This window comes from Prionailurus viverrinus, chromosome D1, assembly GCF_022837055.1.
Source record: "Prionailurus viverrinus isolate Anna chromosome D1, UM_Priviv_1.0, whole genome shotgun sequence".
Classification (NCBI taxonomy): Eukaryota; Metazoa; Chordata; class Mammalia; order Carnivora; family Felidae; genus Prionailurus; species Prionailurus viverrinus.
Window position 1 is genome coordinate 54,520,971 of NC_062570.1, and position 16,934 is coordinate 54,537,904.

At 38.4% G+C, this 16,934-nt stretch overlaps 1 protein-coding gene across 2 annotated transcripts in view; it reads left to right on the plus strand.

Moving 5' to 3' along the window:
• The window catches only part of INTS4 (integrator complex subunit 4), a 116,087-nt gene that overhangs the window by 45,645 nt on the left and 53,508 nt on the right, over positions 1 to 16,934 (plus strand). For both annotated transcript variants that reach the window (XM_047879205.1, XM_047879206.1), the window contains 5 exons: positions 3,652 to 3,837; positions 4,675 to 4,725; positions 8,439 to 8,527; positions 9,507 to 9,627; positions 15,807 to 15,878. In XM_047879205.1, coding sequence (XP_047735161.1) covers positions 3,652 to 3,837; positions 4,675 to 4,725; positions 8,439 to 8,527; positions 9,507 to 9,627; positions 15,807 to 15,878 — 519 coding nt within the window. The remainder of the gene's footprint in view (positions 1 to 3,651; positions 3,838 to 4,674; positions 4,726 to 8,438; positions 8,528 to 9,506; positions 9,628 to 15,806; positions 15,879 to 16,934) is intronic.

Below are 16,934 nucleotides of genomic sequence, written 5' to 3' on the forward strand. Positions count from 1 at the left end.
TCACGATCTCGAGGTCCGTGAGTTCGAGCCCCACATCAGGCTCTGGGCTGATGGCTCGGAGCCTGGAACCTGTTTCCGATTCTGTGTCTCCCTCTCTCTCTGCCCCTCCCCCGTTCATGCTCTGTCTCTCTCTGTCCCAAAAATAAATAAACGTTGAAAAAAAAATTAAAAAAAAATACTGCTGAGAAAACATCCATATGGCTAACAGACACATGAAAAAAATGCTCAACATCACTCATCATCAGGGAAATACAAATCAAAACCACAATGAGATACCACCTCACACCTGTCAGAATGGCTAACATGAATAACTCAAACAACAACAGATGTTGGTGAGGATGCAGAGAAAGACAATCTCTTTTGCACTGCTGGTGGGAATGCAACCTGGTGCAGCTATTCGGGAAAACAATATGGAGGTTCCTCAAAAAATTAAAAATAGAGCTACCCATGACCCAGCAACTGCACTACTAGGTATTTATCCAAAGGATACAGGTGTGCTGTTTCGAAGGAGCACACACACCCCAATGTTTATAGCAGCGCTATCAACAATAGCCAAAGTATGGAAAGAGCCCAAATGTCCATCGACAGATGAATGGATGAAGAAGATGTGGTGTATATGTACATATAATGAAGTATTACTTGGCAATCAAAAAGAATGAAATCTTGCCATTTGCAACTATGTGGATGGAACTAGAGGGTATTATGCTAAGAGAAATTAGAGGAAGACAAATATGGCTTCACTCATGTGGAATTTAAGATACAAAACAGATGAACATAAAGGAAGGGAAGCAAAAATAATATAAAAACAGGGGGACAAAACTTAAGAGACTCAAAAGAGAACAAGCAGGGTTGCTGGAGGGGCTGTGGGTAGGGGGATGGGCTAAATGATCAAGGGGCATTAAGGAGGATATTTTTGGGGATAAGCACTGGGTGTTATACGTGGGGGTTGAATCACTGCATTCTACTCCTGAAATCATTATTGCACTGTATGCTAACATGGATGTAAGTTAAAAAAAAAATAAGTAAATTAAAAAAAATACTGGTGAGAAGAGCTAACATGAAAAAGATTGGCAGTACTTAAGTGTTGACAAGGATGTGGCACAACTGGAACATCAAGTGTCACTGGTGGAAGTGTAAATTAGTTAAAGTAGTACAACTGCTTCGGAAAACTATTTGGCAGTTTGTTATTAACTGAATGTATACATGGCTTGTGACCCAGCAACTCCATTCTTATATATCCAACAGAAGCCCCATTCAAGCTACCACAGTCATGGTAGCATTATTTAGAATAGCCAAAAACTGGAAATAACCCAAATGTCTATCAGTATGGGAGCGGAAAAGTGGGTTGTGGTGTACTGACAAATGGAATACTATATGGTAATGAAAATGAAGGAACCATTGCTATATGCCATACTATGGATGAATCTTACAAACATAATATTAAGCAAGAGAGGCCAGACACTGGTTGATTTTACACAGTATAAAAATGGGCAAAATAGGGCGCCTGGGTGGCTCATTTGGTTGAACGACCAACTCTTGATTTTGGCTTGGTTCATGATCCCAGGGTTGTGGGATCAAGTCCCTATGTCAGGCTGAGTATGGAGCCTGCTTAAGATTCTCTCTCTCTCTCTCTCTCTCTCTCTCTCTTTCTCTCTTTCTCTCTTTCTCTTTTTTTCTTTCTCTCACTCTCTCCCCCTTCCCCTCTCCCCCTTCCCTTCTCCTCCTGTCTGCACCTCTCCTCCACTTGCCCTCTGTCTAAAATTTTAATATGGGAATGCAAGCTGGTGCAGCCACTCTGGAAAACAGTATGGAGGTTCCTCAAAAAACTAAAAATAGAACTAACCTACGACCCAGCAATTGCACTACTAGGCATTTATCCAAGGGATACAGGTGTGCTGTTTTGAAGGGACACATGCACCCCCATGTTTATAGCAGCACTATCAACAATAGCCAAAGTATGGAAAGAGCCCAAATGTCCATTGATGGATGAATGGATAAAGAAGATGTGGTGTATATATATACAATGGAGTATTACTCGGCAACCAAAAAGAATGAAATCTTGCCATTTGCAACTACATGGATGGATCTGGAAGGTATTATGCCAAGTGAAATTAGTCAGAGAAAGACAAAAATCATATGACTTCCCTCATATGAGGACTTTAAGAGACAAAACAGATGAACATAAGGGAAGGGAAACAAAAATAATATAAAAACAGGGAGGGGGACAAAACAGAAGAGACTCATAAATATGGAGAACAAACTGAGGGTTACTGGAGGGGTTGTGGGAGGGGGGATGGGCTAAATGGGTAAGGGGAACTAAGGAATCTACTCCTGAAATCATTGTTGCACGATATGCTAAATAATTTGGATGTAAATTTAAAAAAATTAAAAATAAAATTTAAAAAACTGAAAAAAAATAAAATTATAGTAAAAAAACATTGGCCAAATAAATCTAGGTGTTAGAAGTCAAGATATTGGCTAATTTTTATGGTGGTGGAGTAGTTTATGGGGGGGGGGGGACCAAGAGGGGTTTCCTGTTCTGTTTCTTTATCTAGGTGCTTTTTTTTTTTAATTAAAAAAAATTTTTAACCTTTATTTTTGAGAGAGCAAGACAGAGCATGAGTAGGGGAGGGGCAGAGAGGGTGGGGGACACAGAATCTGAAGCAGGCTCCAGGCTCTGAGCTGTCAGCACAGAGTCTGACATGGGGCTCGAACTCACGGACTGTGAGATCATGATCTGAGCCAAAGTTGGCCACCCAGGCGCCTTTATCTGGGTGCTTTTTATATGTGTGTATTCATTTGTTTAAAATTCATTGAGCTGTACACTTAACCTTTTTGCATTTTTCTATATGGATATTAAAAACTTTAAAAACTTACACATTTCTGTTTTGTTTTTGTATTGATAGCAAATAAAATGCAGTTTAGGGGCCTTATTTATTTATTTATTTATTTATTTATTTATTTATTTAAAAGTTTATGAATTTATTTGAGAGAGACAGAAACAGCACAAACAGGGATGGGACAGAGAGAGAGAGAGAGGGAGAGAGAATCCCAAGTAGGCTCCGTGCTGCCAGTGCAGAGCCTGAGGTTGGGCTTGAACTAATGAAACTGTGAGATCATGACCTGAGCCAAAAACCAAGAGACACTTAACCAGCTGAGCCACCCAGATGCCCTTGGGGGCCATTTTTAAAGTACCTTCTCAGGGCCCCTGGGTGGCCCAGTTGCTTAAGTGTCTGACTTCGGCTCAGGTCATGATCTCATGGGTCATGGTTTTGAGCCCTGCATCGGGTTCTGTGCTGACAGCTCAGAGCCTGGAGCCTGCTTCAGATTCTGTGTCTCCCTCTTTTACTGCCCCTCTCCTGTTCATTCTCTGTCTCTCAAAAATAAACGTTAAACAATTTTTTTAAAAAGTAAATAAAGTACCTTCTCTTTATAAGGCAAAGTGCTAGCTCTTGGGAATACAGAGAATCTTATTTTCTAAGGACTCATCTTTATGATGATACATACTCAAGTAACATGATACTAGAGAGACTGGTGAGAATGTTGTGTTTGAGTCATTCCTAAAGCTGATATAATACTTTTGTTTCTGGTTTTTTATTTATTTTAAGCTATCTTAATCCTGTCCTTTTGTTCTCTCTTTTCCTTTCATAGCACCTCACAGATACCTCCCATGGTGTAAGAAATAAATGCCTGCAATTACTTGGCAATCTTGGCTCTTTGGAGAAAAGTGTCACAAAAGATGGAGAGGGCCTAGCTGTCAGAGATGTCCAGAAGATTATAGGGGATTACTTCATTGACCAAGACCCACGAGTCAGGACAGCAGCTATAAAAGCCATGGTAAACATGATCATGGAAATCAGAGGGTGACAGTTTGATTTGTTTGTTTCATTAAAAATTTTTTTAAATGTTTTTTTTTTTGAGAGAGGGAAGGAGGGAGGGAGGGAGGGAGGGGCGGGCAGAGAGAGAGGAAGACACAGAATCTGAAGTAGGCTCCAGACTCTGAGCTGTCAGCACAGAGACTGATGTGGGGCTCAAACTCGTGGCCTGTGAGATCATGACCTAAGCTGAAGTTGTATGCTTAACCGACTGAGCCACCCAGGTGCCCCTTGTATGTTTGTTTGTTTTTTTTTTTTAAAGTTCATGGCTAATGTTGGTTTGGGTGCTTTCTGAACACCCCCCCTACCCCTGAATATTCCTTAGGCTCACTTTCAGGAATGTGTTGGTGGCATCACAGAACTCAAAGGCACACATTCCTTTGTATGGCAGGTGTGCTTTTCTTTGGGCCTCTCTGGTAGCTTTCACCCATATACTGAAACATAGAGGGTACAACTTATACCTATTATAATACCAAGTCACATCCCTCCTCCAGGCCCCTGGATGGGGGGGTATATTTTAGGGGGAGGTAGTGTTAACCATTTCTTCTTTATCCTTCTTATCATTATTTAATATTTTTCTAATATCCCCTTGGGACAGTTGATGGGTTAGATTTATTAAGTCTCTTGAGTGTTTCTACCCAAAGGTCTGACCAGATTTCTTACTTGTATAGCACTAATTTTGGCTAATGGGAACTATGTTAATCTAATGTAATGGGGGAAAATATATGAGATTGTGGGGAGACTTTGGAAATATTGATCTTTTTTTTCTCAAATACTTAAACTTATTTCTATTATCTAGTTGCAGCTTCATGAAAGAGGACTGAAATTACACCAAACCATTTATAATCAGGTACCTTACATGATTACTGTCTGGGAGAGGAGGAAGGATAGTGAAACTGGGAGAGTGTGTACTAGTTGTCAGAATTTGAAAACATGGAGCATCAACTGGCAACATTAATTGGGATGAATGTGAAGTTGTATCTGAAACACACATGTTAGTAAGAGGATGGAGGATATGTAATTGAGTAGCACTAATACATGTAAAAACGACTTTTAGGAGGATTTAGGTAGCTCACTGTGTATACCAGAGTACACAAAAAGAAGTGTGTGTTCAGAATAAGCAAAGAGGTAGTCTTTCTGATCATGTGTTTGGTTGGGCCAAGCATGAAGTTGATTCGAGGCACCATTCTTGACATAGTAGAGTTTTTCTGAAGAAAGATGACTGAGACCCTGGGATCATTTGAAAAGGTATTCACAGTATTTGTAGTATTGGTAAAGAAACGCACTCTGAAGTTGTAGTATCACTAGGAGAAGCTGATTGACCAACAAAAAGGCCTTACAAGGTGATATTTCTCTTGTAGAATAGTTGAATGAATCTGGAGACCAGCAATCTAAATCCATGTCAGAGACCAGATTTTGTACAAAGAATGGTTTTATCTTTCAGAAGAAGATGGTAATTAGATAAGCCACTATGATTGATACATAAACCAAGTTTATTCTTTTACATAATTACATAGAATGTGTTCAGAATGGTTGTTTTGGTGTGACTAGCACCTTATCTCCCTGTAGGAAAACTCTGTGGGAAGCCAAAAAATTTAAGGAAACTTAGAGAGTAAGGATTCAGAGGAAGAATAGTTAGTTAGGTGATTCAGATATTTAGTGGCCTAAGACTGTGTCAGTTAACAAGGCAAGCAATGATGAGGGCTTCAAGGGAGTGAGGACGGAGTGTTGGATTGAGGTGTGAATTTGAATTAGGTACCATACCAGTTTTGGTTGAGTTTGAAGGATTGACGGGACACCCACGAGGAAAATTCCAGGTTGCAGATAGTTGTGGAAGTCTGGAGCTCAGCAGAGGTCAGAGCTGGAGGTGGGTAACTGAAGCCATCACTATCTAGGGAGCATGTGGATACCCAGAGAGAGTAAGAAGATTGAAGGAGACCAAGGATGGAAGCCACAGGTAAGGTCCAACATTTAAGAGAGAGACAGAAGAGATGGAGGAGGAGGAAAAATACATTCCAAAAAAGGCAGGAGGGAGTTCTCACAGTTGTCACAGTCACATGCTGCTGAAAGGTCAGTGAGATAGGCCTGAAATTTACCCATTGGACTTTTTAACAAGGCAGCCATTAATGAGTTTGGAAAGAGCAATTTTAGTAGAGTGTTGGGGATGGAAGCCAGATTAGGGTCAATTGAGGTAAGGCATTTCAATAGTGACTGTACTTTAAGGAACTTGGCTATAATAGGATGGCAGGATGGAGGATGGTAGAAAGGGGCATTGGACTGAGGGAGGGCTTTTTGTATTTTAAATAAGTATGCTTATGTATTTAAAATGTATGCTAAATAAGTATGTTTATGTGTTGAAGGGAGCCAGTGTTTTGGGAGAAATTGGTGATGGAAGAGACACAGGGGGATAGATGGTAGAGTAAGTTCCTTTAAACAGAAAATCAGATTCATGAGCTGATTCATCCAACAGATATTAATGAATACCTAATGCTGGTTGTATAACACCGAGCATGTTGGATAGGATCCATGCCCTTCACATTCTCATGGATGAGACAGGCAATTAAATAAATAAACACAATAATTAAGCATGTGAATAGTGCTATGCAGTAAATAAATAGGGTGCTATAATAGAGAATCACAAATAGGACCTATATTGGAGGATGGTAAGGGAAGGCCTGTGTGAGGAAATGATGGGATCCATAGCAAAAGTAGAAGGATTAGGAATTAGGATACTTTTTCCTGAGACATTAAGAAAATGAGGTGTGGGAGAATACAGGTATAAATGAATTTATAACTGTTATGGAAGAGTTGGAGCATTTGCCTGAGAACCTGGGTTTTTCTCAGATAAACATGCTGCCTTATGGCTGGAAGTGGGGTAGGGGCCCAGAGCAGGAGGTTAAGATAAGCTGCCTTAGGGAATGGGAGTGGAAATCAGGGGTGTGAAAGATTTCAGAGAGAGTCAGTAAGGTTCGAGATCATGAGCTCCCAGTCCGCTAGAGAGTGTGGTCTTTGCTAGTGCTCTCCTGCCCTTGTGAGGAATAGAGAAGGTGTTGGGTTTGTAGAGCAGCTGTAGAAGTCTTGAGAGCATTGTCAGTGGTAATGCTGACAGTGCTGTCGGGACTAAGTAAAGGCAGATTATGGAGCAAGGAGAAGGTGGTTCATGTGGAGAAAAGGGTAAGATTAAAGCAATGGTTCTCAACCAAGGTGATTTTACTCTCTAAGGGATATTTGACAGTGTCTGGAGATATTTTGGGCTTTTGTAACTGCGAGGGAGAGGGAGAGGGTGCTGTGTTATAACCGTTTAGTGGGTAGAAGCCAAGAATATTGCCAACCATGTTAACAGTGCAGAGGATAGCCTCTCACAACAAAGAATTGTATAGTCCAAAATGACAGTAGAGGCAAGGTTGGGAAATCTTGGTTAAACGGATAGGTAGGTTAAATGAGACTGAAGAGCAAATGTGACGGATTAATTCATGGAAATGGAGGAGCTGGTGGAGTAACAGGTTATGATCAGAGGAATACAGGATCATGGAATATAGGATTTTTATTTTTATTAAAAAAATTTTTTTGAGTTTATTTATTGAGAGAGAGAACAAGTGGGGACAGGACAGAGAAAAAGGGGGACAGAAGATCCGAAGCTGGCTTCATGCTGACAGCAGAGAGCCCAATGCAGGGCTTGAATTCACGAACTGTGAGATCATGGCTTGAGCCAAAGTCGGATGCTTAACCGACTGAGCCACCCAGGTGCCCCTGGAATATAGGATTTTTATTTTTTTTAATTTTTTATTAAAAATTTTTTTTTTCAACGTTTATTTATTTTTGGGACAGAGAGAGACAGAGCATGAACGGGGGAGGGGCAGAGAGAGAGGGAGACACAGAATCGGAAACAGGCTCCAGGCTCTGAGCCATCAGCCCAGAGCCTGACGAGGGGCTCGAACTCACGGACCGTGAGATCGTGACCTGGCTGAAGTCGGACACTTAACCGACTGCGCCACCCAGGCGCCCCATAGGATTTTTAAATTCTAGAAATGGAGTAGTTCTGGGTGTTGTTGAAGTCTAGGGTGTTGCTATGTAGGTGGGGCAGGGATATTCCATTTCAGACCAAAGTAAAACAAAAATCTGGCTTCTTTTGGCAGTTTAGCATTAAAATTATACGTTTACTTAGAGTGCTTGAGATTTCAGATTGCCAGAAATTTGTGCTTTGATTTTACAGAAAGGGGGAAAAAAAAAAAACCCAACAGCCCAGATTTGGGGTTTGTGCCCATGTGAACAGCGCTGTGGGCTCCCAGCAGGCTTTGCTAAGATCGATACTATTCTAGGTGGCTTTTGTGCTGTCTTTCAATCTGTGGTTCTGCTTTCAGACGTGTGGTGGGAGTCAGAACACAGAACACAGCTGACAGAGGCCAAGAATTCTTTGTTGGGCAAAAGTACAAGAAGTTAAAACTACCCACAAGTATTTTGATTGGCATCCTTATCCAGCTACCCTGTCTTCATTTTGAAGGTAGTTTGAACATCACCTGTGAGGACACAGAACTAATAGACTTTTGGAATTCTTGTTTGCAGGCCTGTAAATTGCTGTCTGATGACTATGAACAAGTGCGCAGTGCTGCAGTCCAACTTATCTGGGTTGTCAGTCAGCTCTATCCTGAAAGGTCAGTGTGGGTGTAAGCCAGCTTTTGTTCATTGCTAAGCCATTTTTCTCTTCTCCCATCATGCAAAAAGCCCTCCTCCAGATAAGGAATGTTGGTTAGATTTTTAGAAAGCAGTGTGGAATAGGGGGAAAGTGCAGATCCTGATAATCAGGATGCTTGGTCCTTATTTGTCAGCTCTTCTGTGAATTTTCCATGTACCCTGGGAAAGAGACTTCCTCTCTGGGTCCCAGCCTGCTCATCTATAAATGGAGAGATTGGCTGTCTTTCTCAAGTGCTGTCTAAGCACCCCACCCCACTCTTTTTTTAATCTTTAAATTGTTTAGGGCCCTTTTTAGTAAATACAAATGCCAGGTAAAGACACTAGGTGAGTTTGAGAATAATGATCCCTTATGAGGTGTTTTCCTCGTTAAAAATGTTTTCTTAGTAATTAAATCATTTATTTACACAGTGATTCTTTGAGGTAGAGAGATAAATATTATTCTGTTTTGTAAAAGAGCTGCTTCTGTAGGAAAAAGAAGTGTTTTTTTCCTCTTCATTAAACTGCCTGTAAAATTGGAAAACCAGAATATTTTATATTGATTCTATGATTTGCTATATTGACAGCAATGCAATTATAGGACAGAATAAACTTAAAGATATAAAATACTTTGTGTTAGCTAGTTTTTGGTATCTTTGTAAATCTTTGAACCTTTGGTGGGTTAAACACTTTTATTCCAGACACGGAAAATTTGCACTGTAACTAAAAGTGTTGTTTCATACTCTCAGAGTGATTTCTTTACTCTGAAATGTATTCTATCACTCTAGGATTTGAATTACTCAGTTGTCATCTTGTGTGTGTGTGTGTGTGTGTGTGTGTGTGTGTGTGTGTGTGTGCGCGCGCGCGCGCGCCGGTTTTCAATGGTTATTCTCAGTTTATTGAACTTGCAGCTTTAGGTTCCTGTTTTGTTATTTGTGTGTGTGTTTTTTTCTTTTAATTTAGCATTGTCCCAATCCCTTCTTCTAATGAAGAGATTCGCTTAGTTGATGATGCATTTGGAAAAATTTGTCACATGGTCAGTGACGGCTCTTGGGTGGTTCGAGTTCAAGCTGCAAAGCTATTGGTAAGTTACACTTTCTTTAATGAACATGTTTATTGTTACACTTGTATAAAGATTTTGAGAAACTACAGATAGGGATAGATATAACCCACTTATAGAAACCCTAGTATTTCTAAAAATAAAAATAAATGGCTTACTTTCCAGTGGAGAAGTAGTCTTTTAGAACTAGAAAGAATTTTAAAGATAATCTTATTTAACATTGTTACCGTATGAGACAGCCAAGGCCTAGAGAAAAAGGAAAATAATAATAAATAGTTGCTTTACTAAGCACCTGTTATGACCCAGAGAGTTTGCTCTGACACCACTTACATTATCTCATTCACTCTTCACAGTAACCTAGAAAGGTAATTACTATTATTCCCATTTTCAGGTGAGAAAACAGAAGCTCTGAGAAGTTAATTATCCAATTTTCAGATACAAAGTTGTAGAGTGGGATTCAAATACTAATCTGACTTTTAGGCTGGTACTTTCCTACTGTTTTGCCTTCGGTAATTCATGGTACATTTGTTAAAAACAAAAAAAAAGACAAATTAACTTTTCAGAGATAGAACTGTCTTACAGAAGAAAGAATGTTGATGTATTATTACTCAGCCCTGTTTTATAACTATGTTATCTAGGACATGCCACTTGATCTTAGTCTCAGTTTCCTCATCTGTTAAGTGGGTCATAATATTCTCTCATGTTTACCTCACATGGTTGTCATGATGCTCAAATGTGATACTATATATGAAAATACAAATTGTAAAGTACTATGCTAAACATGGGGTATTGGGGGTGGTTGTAATATGTAAATACATATATAAGTATTTGTAAAAATTTATATAAATGTCACAGCAAGAAAATCTGGGATTCTTTTTGGACACTTGCCTTTTGGGGCCCCCATCTCTGCCAGTCTTGGTAAGATTGTTGGCTGAATACTTTGGACACAGATTCAATGATAGCCCTACTCCTAAGACCAGTATTTATGGGGTAACTGCTGAAACTTGTGTGAAGCATTTTCATGGAATAATAAGGAATTTGGATGGTTTCAGTACTAGATCATATTGCTTGTCCATGATAAAGTACAGAGTTAAGCCAGTTATTGATTTTTATGTATTTTTATTGATTTGATTTATTTTATTTTAGAGAGAGCACAAGCGGGAGAGAGGGGTAGGGGAAGAGAGAGAGAATCTTAAGCAGATTCCATGCTGAGCACGGATCCCAATGTGGAGCTTGATCCTACCACCATGAGATCGTGACCTGAGCCAAAATCCAGAATTGGACATTCAACCGAGTGAGCCACCCAGGCTCCCTTGATTTTATTTTTGAATTCACATTTTAAAGCTGTGTTTTGGTTTTTAAATATTTTAAAATTTGGAACAGTCCAATCATTCACCAGATTCTGTCATTCAACATTTCCTGAGCATCTACAGTGTGCAGTGTGTGTATGTGTGAGGGAGATGTTGCAGGGAAATGATTCAATAATACATCTTGATTTGAGTAGGCAGTTAGAAGAGTAATCCTTAAAGCAGGGTAATTCAGATTTTTCAGTTTTGTACCCTGTAAGATATGAATTTTATTACGTAAAACTATATGAATAATGAATTACCATGGTGAATTGAAAGAGTTTCCACTTAGATGATTCTAACTTGAGTCAAATGCTTTATGTTTTAATTTCAGTGATTTCAGATCCAAACAGCTCCAAATTATATAAGTAATTATGTTTGTACTTCAAAAGCAATTAACAATCTAATTTTACTGATAATAATCATTGTTACTATTTATAGAGTTCTTAGCCTACTAAGCTAGGCACTTCTAGTCCTGTACACATACACATGCACATATACCCACTTTTTTATATGAACAAGTACATATGCACATATATATACATACATATCCTAATAAACATAGTTATTGCAGATAATTTTTAATTCTTTTAAACTCTTTGAGGGGTACCTGGGTGGCTCAGTCAATTAAATGTCTGACCTCGACTCAGATCATGAGTCCCACGTGGGTTCTGTGCTGACAGCTCAGACCTTGGAGTCTGCTTGGGATTCTGTGCTTCCCTCTCTCTCTCTGCACCTTCGTCTGCTTGCGCTCTGTCTCTGTCTCTCTCTCTTTCTCTAAAATAAACATTAAAAACAATGTTTTTAAACTCTTGGAGGTAGATAGTCTGTTAATCATTATGTAAATAATAAAATAAGGTTTGGAAAAGTGATGTAACATATCAAAGGCCACATAGATAGTAAATGACACTTCATGATCTAAAACTCATGTGGAATCTCTTCCTAGTGATAGTCCAGTTACACATCGAGAGCTGCGGTTGTACAGTTAATGCCCTGCTGATTTACCAGTTCCTCTGTGTCAAAGAGGTGTACTCCCCCACTCCAGCTCTTGAATAGACAAAATTGTCATCTAAACTGCATATAGTTTTCAGACTGTGTTCATCACCTGAGCATAGTTGCTGTCTTCAAAGAGTTGGCAGTCTGATAGGTTGACATAAGCAATCAGTCAGTTATAATACCTGGTACTCCTAGGAAAGAGAGCACCTAACACATTGACAGAAAGCTTCTTGGGGGAGGTAATTTCTGAACTGAGTTTTGCAGGATAAATATGAGTTGGCTAAGTAAATAAGTAAGGAAGGAGAAAATATAAGCAGATACAGAAGGAGTACAATTGTCATGCATACTAGTATACTAAACTACAATATGATACTAAAGTATAAGCAGTTTAATATATCTTGGTTGTGGGGGGATAATGTTAAACGTGTGGGATGTTCAGCAAGATAAAGCTCAAGAGGAAAGCAGAAGCCAGGTTCTTCAAGAACTTAAATGATAAGGCTTTAGATTTAAGTCCATCTTGCACAAAAAATCAAGTCTCCATTCTCCTTGGCTTCTAGCAGTACGAAAAATTTAAGAAGTAGGCTGTTTCAGAAAATTCCAAACCATGTGGAAAGTCAGTTTGTAGTTATCCATAACTTTCCCACCGAGGCAAAGAAAGTTGATTGCAAGTATGCAGCTCCATGGGACGATTTAGAATACAGTCATTACTGTGAAATTAATCATGGTAATTGGTGTTTTATTTAGAATATTGTTTTTAGGGGCACCTGGGTGGCGCAGTCGGTTAAGCGTCCGACTTCAGCCAGGTCACGATCTCGCGGTCCGTGAGTTCGAGCCCCGCGTCGGGCTCTGGGCTGATGGCTCGGAGCCTGGAGCCTGTTTCCGATGCTGTGTCTCCCTCTCTCTCTGCCCCTCGCCCGTTCATGCTCTGTCTCTCTCTGTCCCAAAAATAAATAAACGTTGAAAAAAAATGTATAAAAAAAAAAAAAAAAAAAAAAAAAAAAAAAAAGAATATTGTTTTTAGTTCAGTGACTTCTGCTTAAGATGTTTGATCTTTCTTACTCAGTAATGGTTCAACCTTCTTTATAAGACTCCAGAAGTGTTTGACCTTAAAGATGATAATATTTTCAGATAGATTGTAGGTTAAGTCCATAGCCATAAGGACTAGTCTCTCCCAGGGCAAATGCACATGTCTTTGTCAGTGGCAGTTTTATGTTTCACATGATAGTTTTTTGTTTTCTTGTTTTTTGGGTTTTTTTGTTTTGTTTTGTTTTTTGGCGGTGGGGAGGGGGGTGGGTTACTTTTCTTTATCACTTAATTGGGTAGAAGCTGGAGGCTAGTGCAGATTTACATTATTATTGAACAGTTATAATTGAGCAGTTTTTGTTCCGAAAGCAGGTTTGGCATACTTGTTTGTTAAATATCATGGTTTCCTTAGTGTTGTAAATATAAATTGTTAAATAGTACTAGCACAGTTGGAGAGACCTTACCTGAATGTATTTGTCTTGGTTAAAGTAGACAAGAATGTAGATGTTTTTCTGCTTGGTGAGATATACGTGATGATGAATTCCTCTTTCTGGTCACATCTACTCCTCTAGCACTTTCATGAATGATGCCATCAGTTACCCAGTTGTAAACCCGGAGGCATTTGGGAATTCTTTCTGTGTCCAGTATCCATGGAGTTACCAGCTCTTACCAGGACTGTCTTCTTGACCTCTTTTGAATCTCTCCCTTTTCTATTTCCACTGTTTGTACTAGTTTAGATCCCAACATTTTTTGAGTGGGTTACTATGTCATAGAGCTCTTGGTATTTGTGGACCAAAATGGAAAGCTTCACATAGTCTCAAGATAGCATGGGAAATTTGTTGCAAATAATGATATGTAAATTTTTGAGGCTGGAATTTGAATACTACTCCCTCTCTGCTACTGTGTCAGGAGAGAGCTCGGCTAAAGGAATTGGAGGAGAGCATTGAGACTAGGGATTTGAGTAGTTCACTGTGAAGTTATTAAAACTTCATTCTTGGGGCACCTGGCTGGCTCAGTTGATAGAGTATGCGACTCCTGATCTCAGGGTTGTGAGTTCAAGCCCCGTGTTGCATGTAGATCTTCTTAAAAGACAAAACAAAACAAAAATTTGATTTTTATAGGAAAAAAAGTGCCCCCTAAAAATCCAACTGTTAATGCTGGTGGTAAAACTAAACAGAAAATTAAAGGAGATCTTAAAAATTTATAGTTCTTATTCATAAAATTGATGTTTGGATTAAAAATGTGACTGTTGGATTTGATATTGGCTCAGATCTGTGTAACAAAGGCCATCAACTGTACCATGTAGAAATAAGAAAAAAATTTGAAACTACTTATGTGAAAATAGTTCAACAGTTGCTCTCCTGGTGTTGTAGGAAAGGTGTTAACTTGAGTGAGGATATTCCCAAAGAACATGTAACCATCTATGGAAAATGTGATTGGAGGAAAAAAAAGTCCGAGCCTGTATAAGCATTTACATATTTACTGACTCAGGAATTAGAGAAGATTGCCAATATATTCCTTAAGAATGTCTAGGACCTGCTCTAATAGCCTGCTAACCCATCCCTCTGCTTCATTTTGATTCTTTCTGGTTCATTAGCCACATTGTTGCTAAGAGGATGTTTATGAGGTGTAAATCTGTGTTTCACCCTTATTTGAAATGAGCAAGTTACCAAATTTCTCAGCCTCAATTTCTCATCTAAAAAATGAGGATATTTCAAGGTGCCTGGCTGGCTCAGTCAGTAGAGCATGCAGCTCTTTTGGTCTTGGGGTCATGAGTTTGAGTCCTACATTGGGCGGAGTGATTACTTAAAAAAAAAAAAAAAAAGATAATTTACATTCTTTTTGGGATTATTAGAAATAAAAATTTTAAATACAAGTAAAATATTTTGTATAATTTTGAGCTCACTGTTTAAAAAAGATTGTCTAGTTATTATTCATAATTATGGCAAAGCCCTTACCATAACAAACACAAAGAAGGATATGAGAGAGGCCTTTTATGATCTGTTCCCTTGCTGTCCTGTCTCATTTTTGGCACCACTATCCTGTGTTTCATTCACTTGATGGTTCCCTCATGGCATTCTCTCTTTATGCATTTGCACTTGTGATTACTGGTTCCCCAAATATATCTCTCCCTGCCTCCACCCTGTATTTCTTATTCTCTGAGTTTCCCATAGTACCCTTTATATATGTATTATAACATTTTATACATAATACAGTTATCTCTTTCCTTACCATTTTCCCTCACTAGTCTGTGAGATCATTGAGTGTAGAATTGATGTCTTATTTTTGTATGCTCTTCCTGGTTACTGGAGGCATATAGTTAAATGGTTGCTCAGTAAATATATCTTTATTGAATGAGTGAGTGAATGAACAAATGATGGAAAGAACAGGATAAAAAGGAATGGAGAAATAGTGGAGAGTAGTGGTTAAGGCAAAGGATTCTGGAACCTTGGTTTACAGCCCAGTTCTGTAAATTACCTGTGACTTTGAATGAGTCACCTAACCTTTTTGTGCCTTCTTTTCTTTTTTCTTTTTAACTTTTCTTTTTTCCTCCATATATAAAATGGGACAAATAATAGTATTTACTTCATAGGGGGACTAAATTAGTTAATATATTTATAAATGGCGTGTGACACATAGTAAGCTCTGTTTAGCTGCTAGCTGCTATTGCTAATGTTTTTTTTTTTATTTTGCTGATGATTCAGAACTCATAAGCATCTTTGCTATCGAGAATAATGTTATCTTTATGCGTTTAAGTTGGCTGCAAACTTTGAATTTTAAGATGATGTTCAGGTCTTAAAAGTTGTTTAATTTGCTCTGGATTCTTTGTTTTTACAGGGCTCTATGGAACAAGTCAGTTCTCATTTCTTGGAGCAGACACTTGACAAGAAGCTTATGTCAGATCTTAGGGTAACTTGAAATCTTTGTTGTTTAAATTGGGTTTCTGTAACCATTATCAGTGTAGCTATATGCCGAGTGATGTTGGTTTAGTTTTGCAGCCCATATATTTGTTAAGTAAATGTTGGGTGACTAGATTACATTTTAGTTTAAAAATCTTAATAACTTGAACCAAATTACAAGTTACTTCATTAAATTTTAAATTATTTTAATGAAATACTTTACACAGGTTGTGTCTTATATATAGAAACTACAAAGGTCTGGTCTTATTTTATGAGACTGTAGGATATGTTAGGATTCCTTTTCCAGAGTTTCCATGGAAAAGTGAGTAAATTCTTTCTCTAAACAGTAACAGTGCCTCTTATGGAATGCCTTGACCGTGTTAGTTCTCCGACATAATTGTCAGGACTGTGTACAAGTTATAATTTGTAAATTATAAAAGTGATAATAAAGAATTACAGAATCTTTGATAAATGGAAGGAAAAGGGAAGCAACTTACCCATATTCCCACTACTCTAACACAGTGACTTCTGTCATTTTGGTACTTTTCTCTCCAGCTCTTATGCATGTTGTAAACATTGAATCATTGTATTCAGATAATTTTGTAGTCTACTTTTTGCATTTACCACTACATCATATGCTTTTTTTTCATAGAGTCAGCTTTATACTTATTTTTACTGATTGTATAATATCTTCAGTTGATGTGACATAATTTTTTAACCCTGTGTTATATAGATTCTCCCAATTTTTCTACCATTTAAAATTACATAAAGATTATCATCTTCATGCATATTAGATCTTGTTTTGTTTTGAGTCATTCCATAAGATAAATTCTTAGGAATGGTTAGAGAGTTTCTGTCTATGCTTAATGAAACATTGCCATGTGGATTCCTGAAGGTCATTGCCTTAATTTGAGGTTGGTGATTGATTAAGTGTTCTTTGTGTATACTAGAGTAGAAATATGAAAAACAGCATGCTTATGGTGAATGGTGAAGGATGAGTAATGCAAGGGTTTCTGAGATACATCACAGAGTGTAAACTTCATCTGACCCACATCCTTGTAGGCTT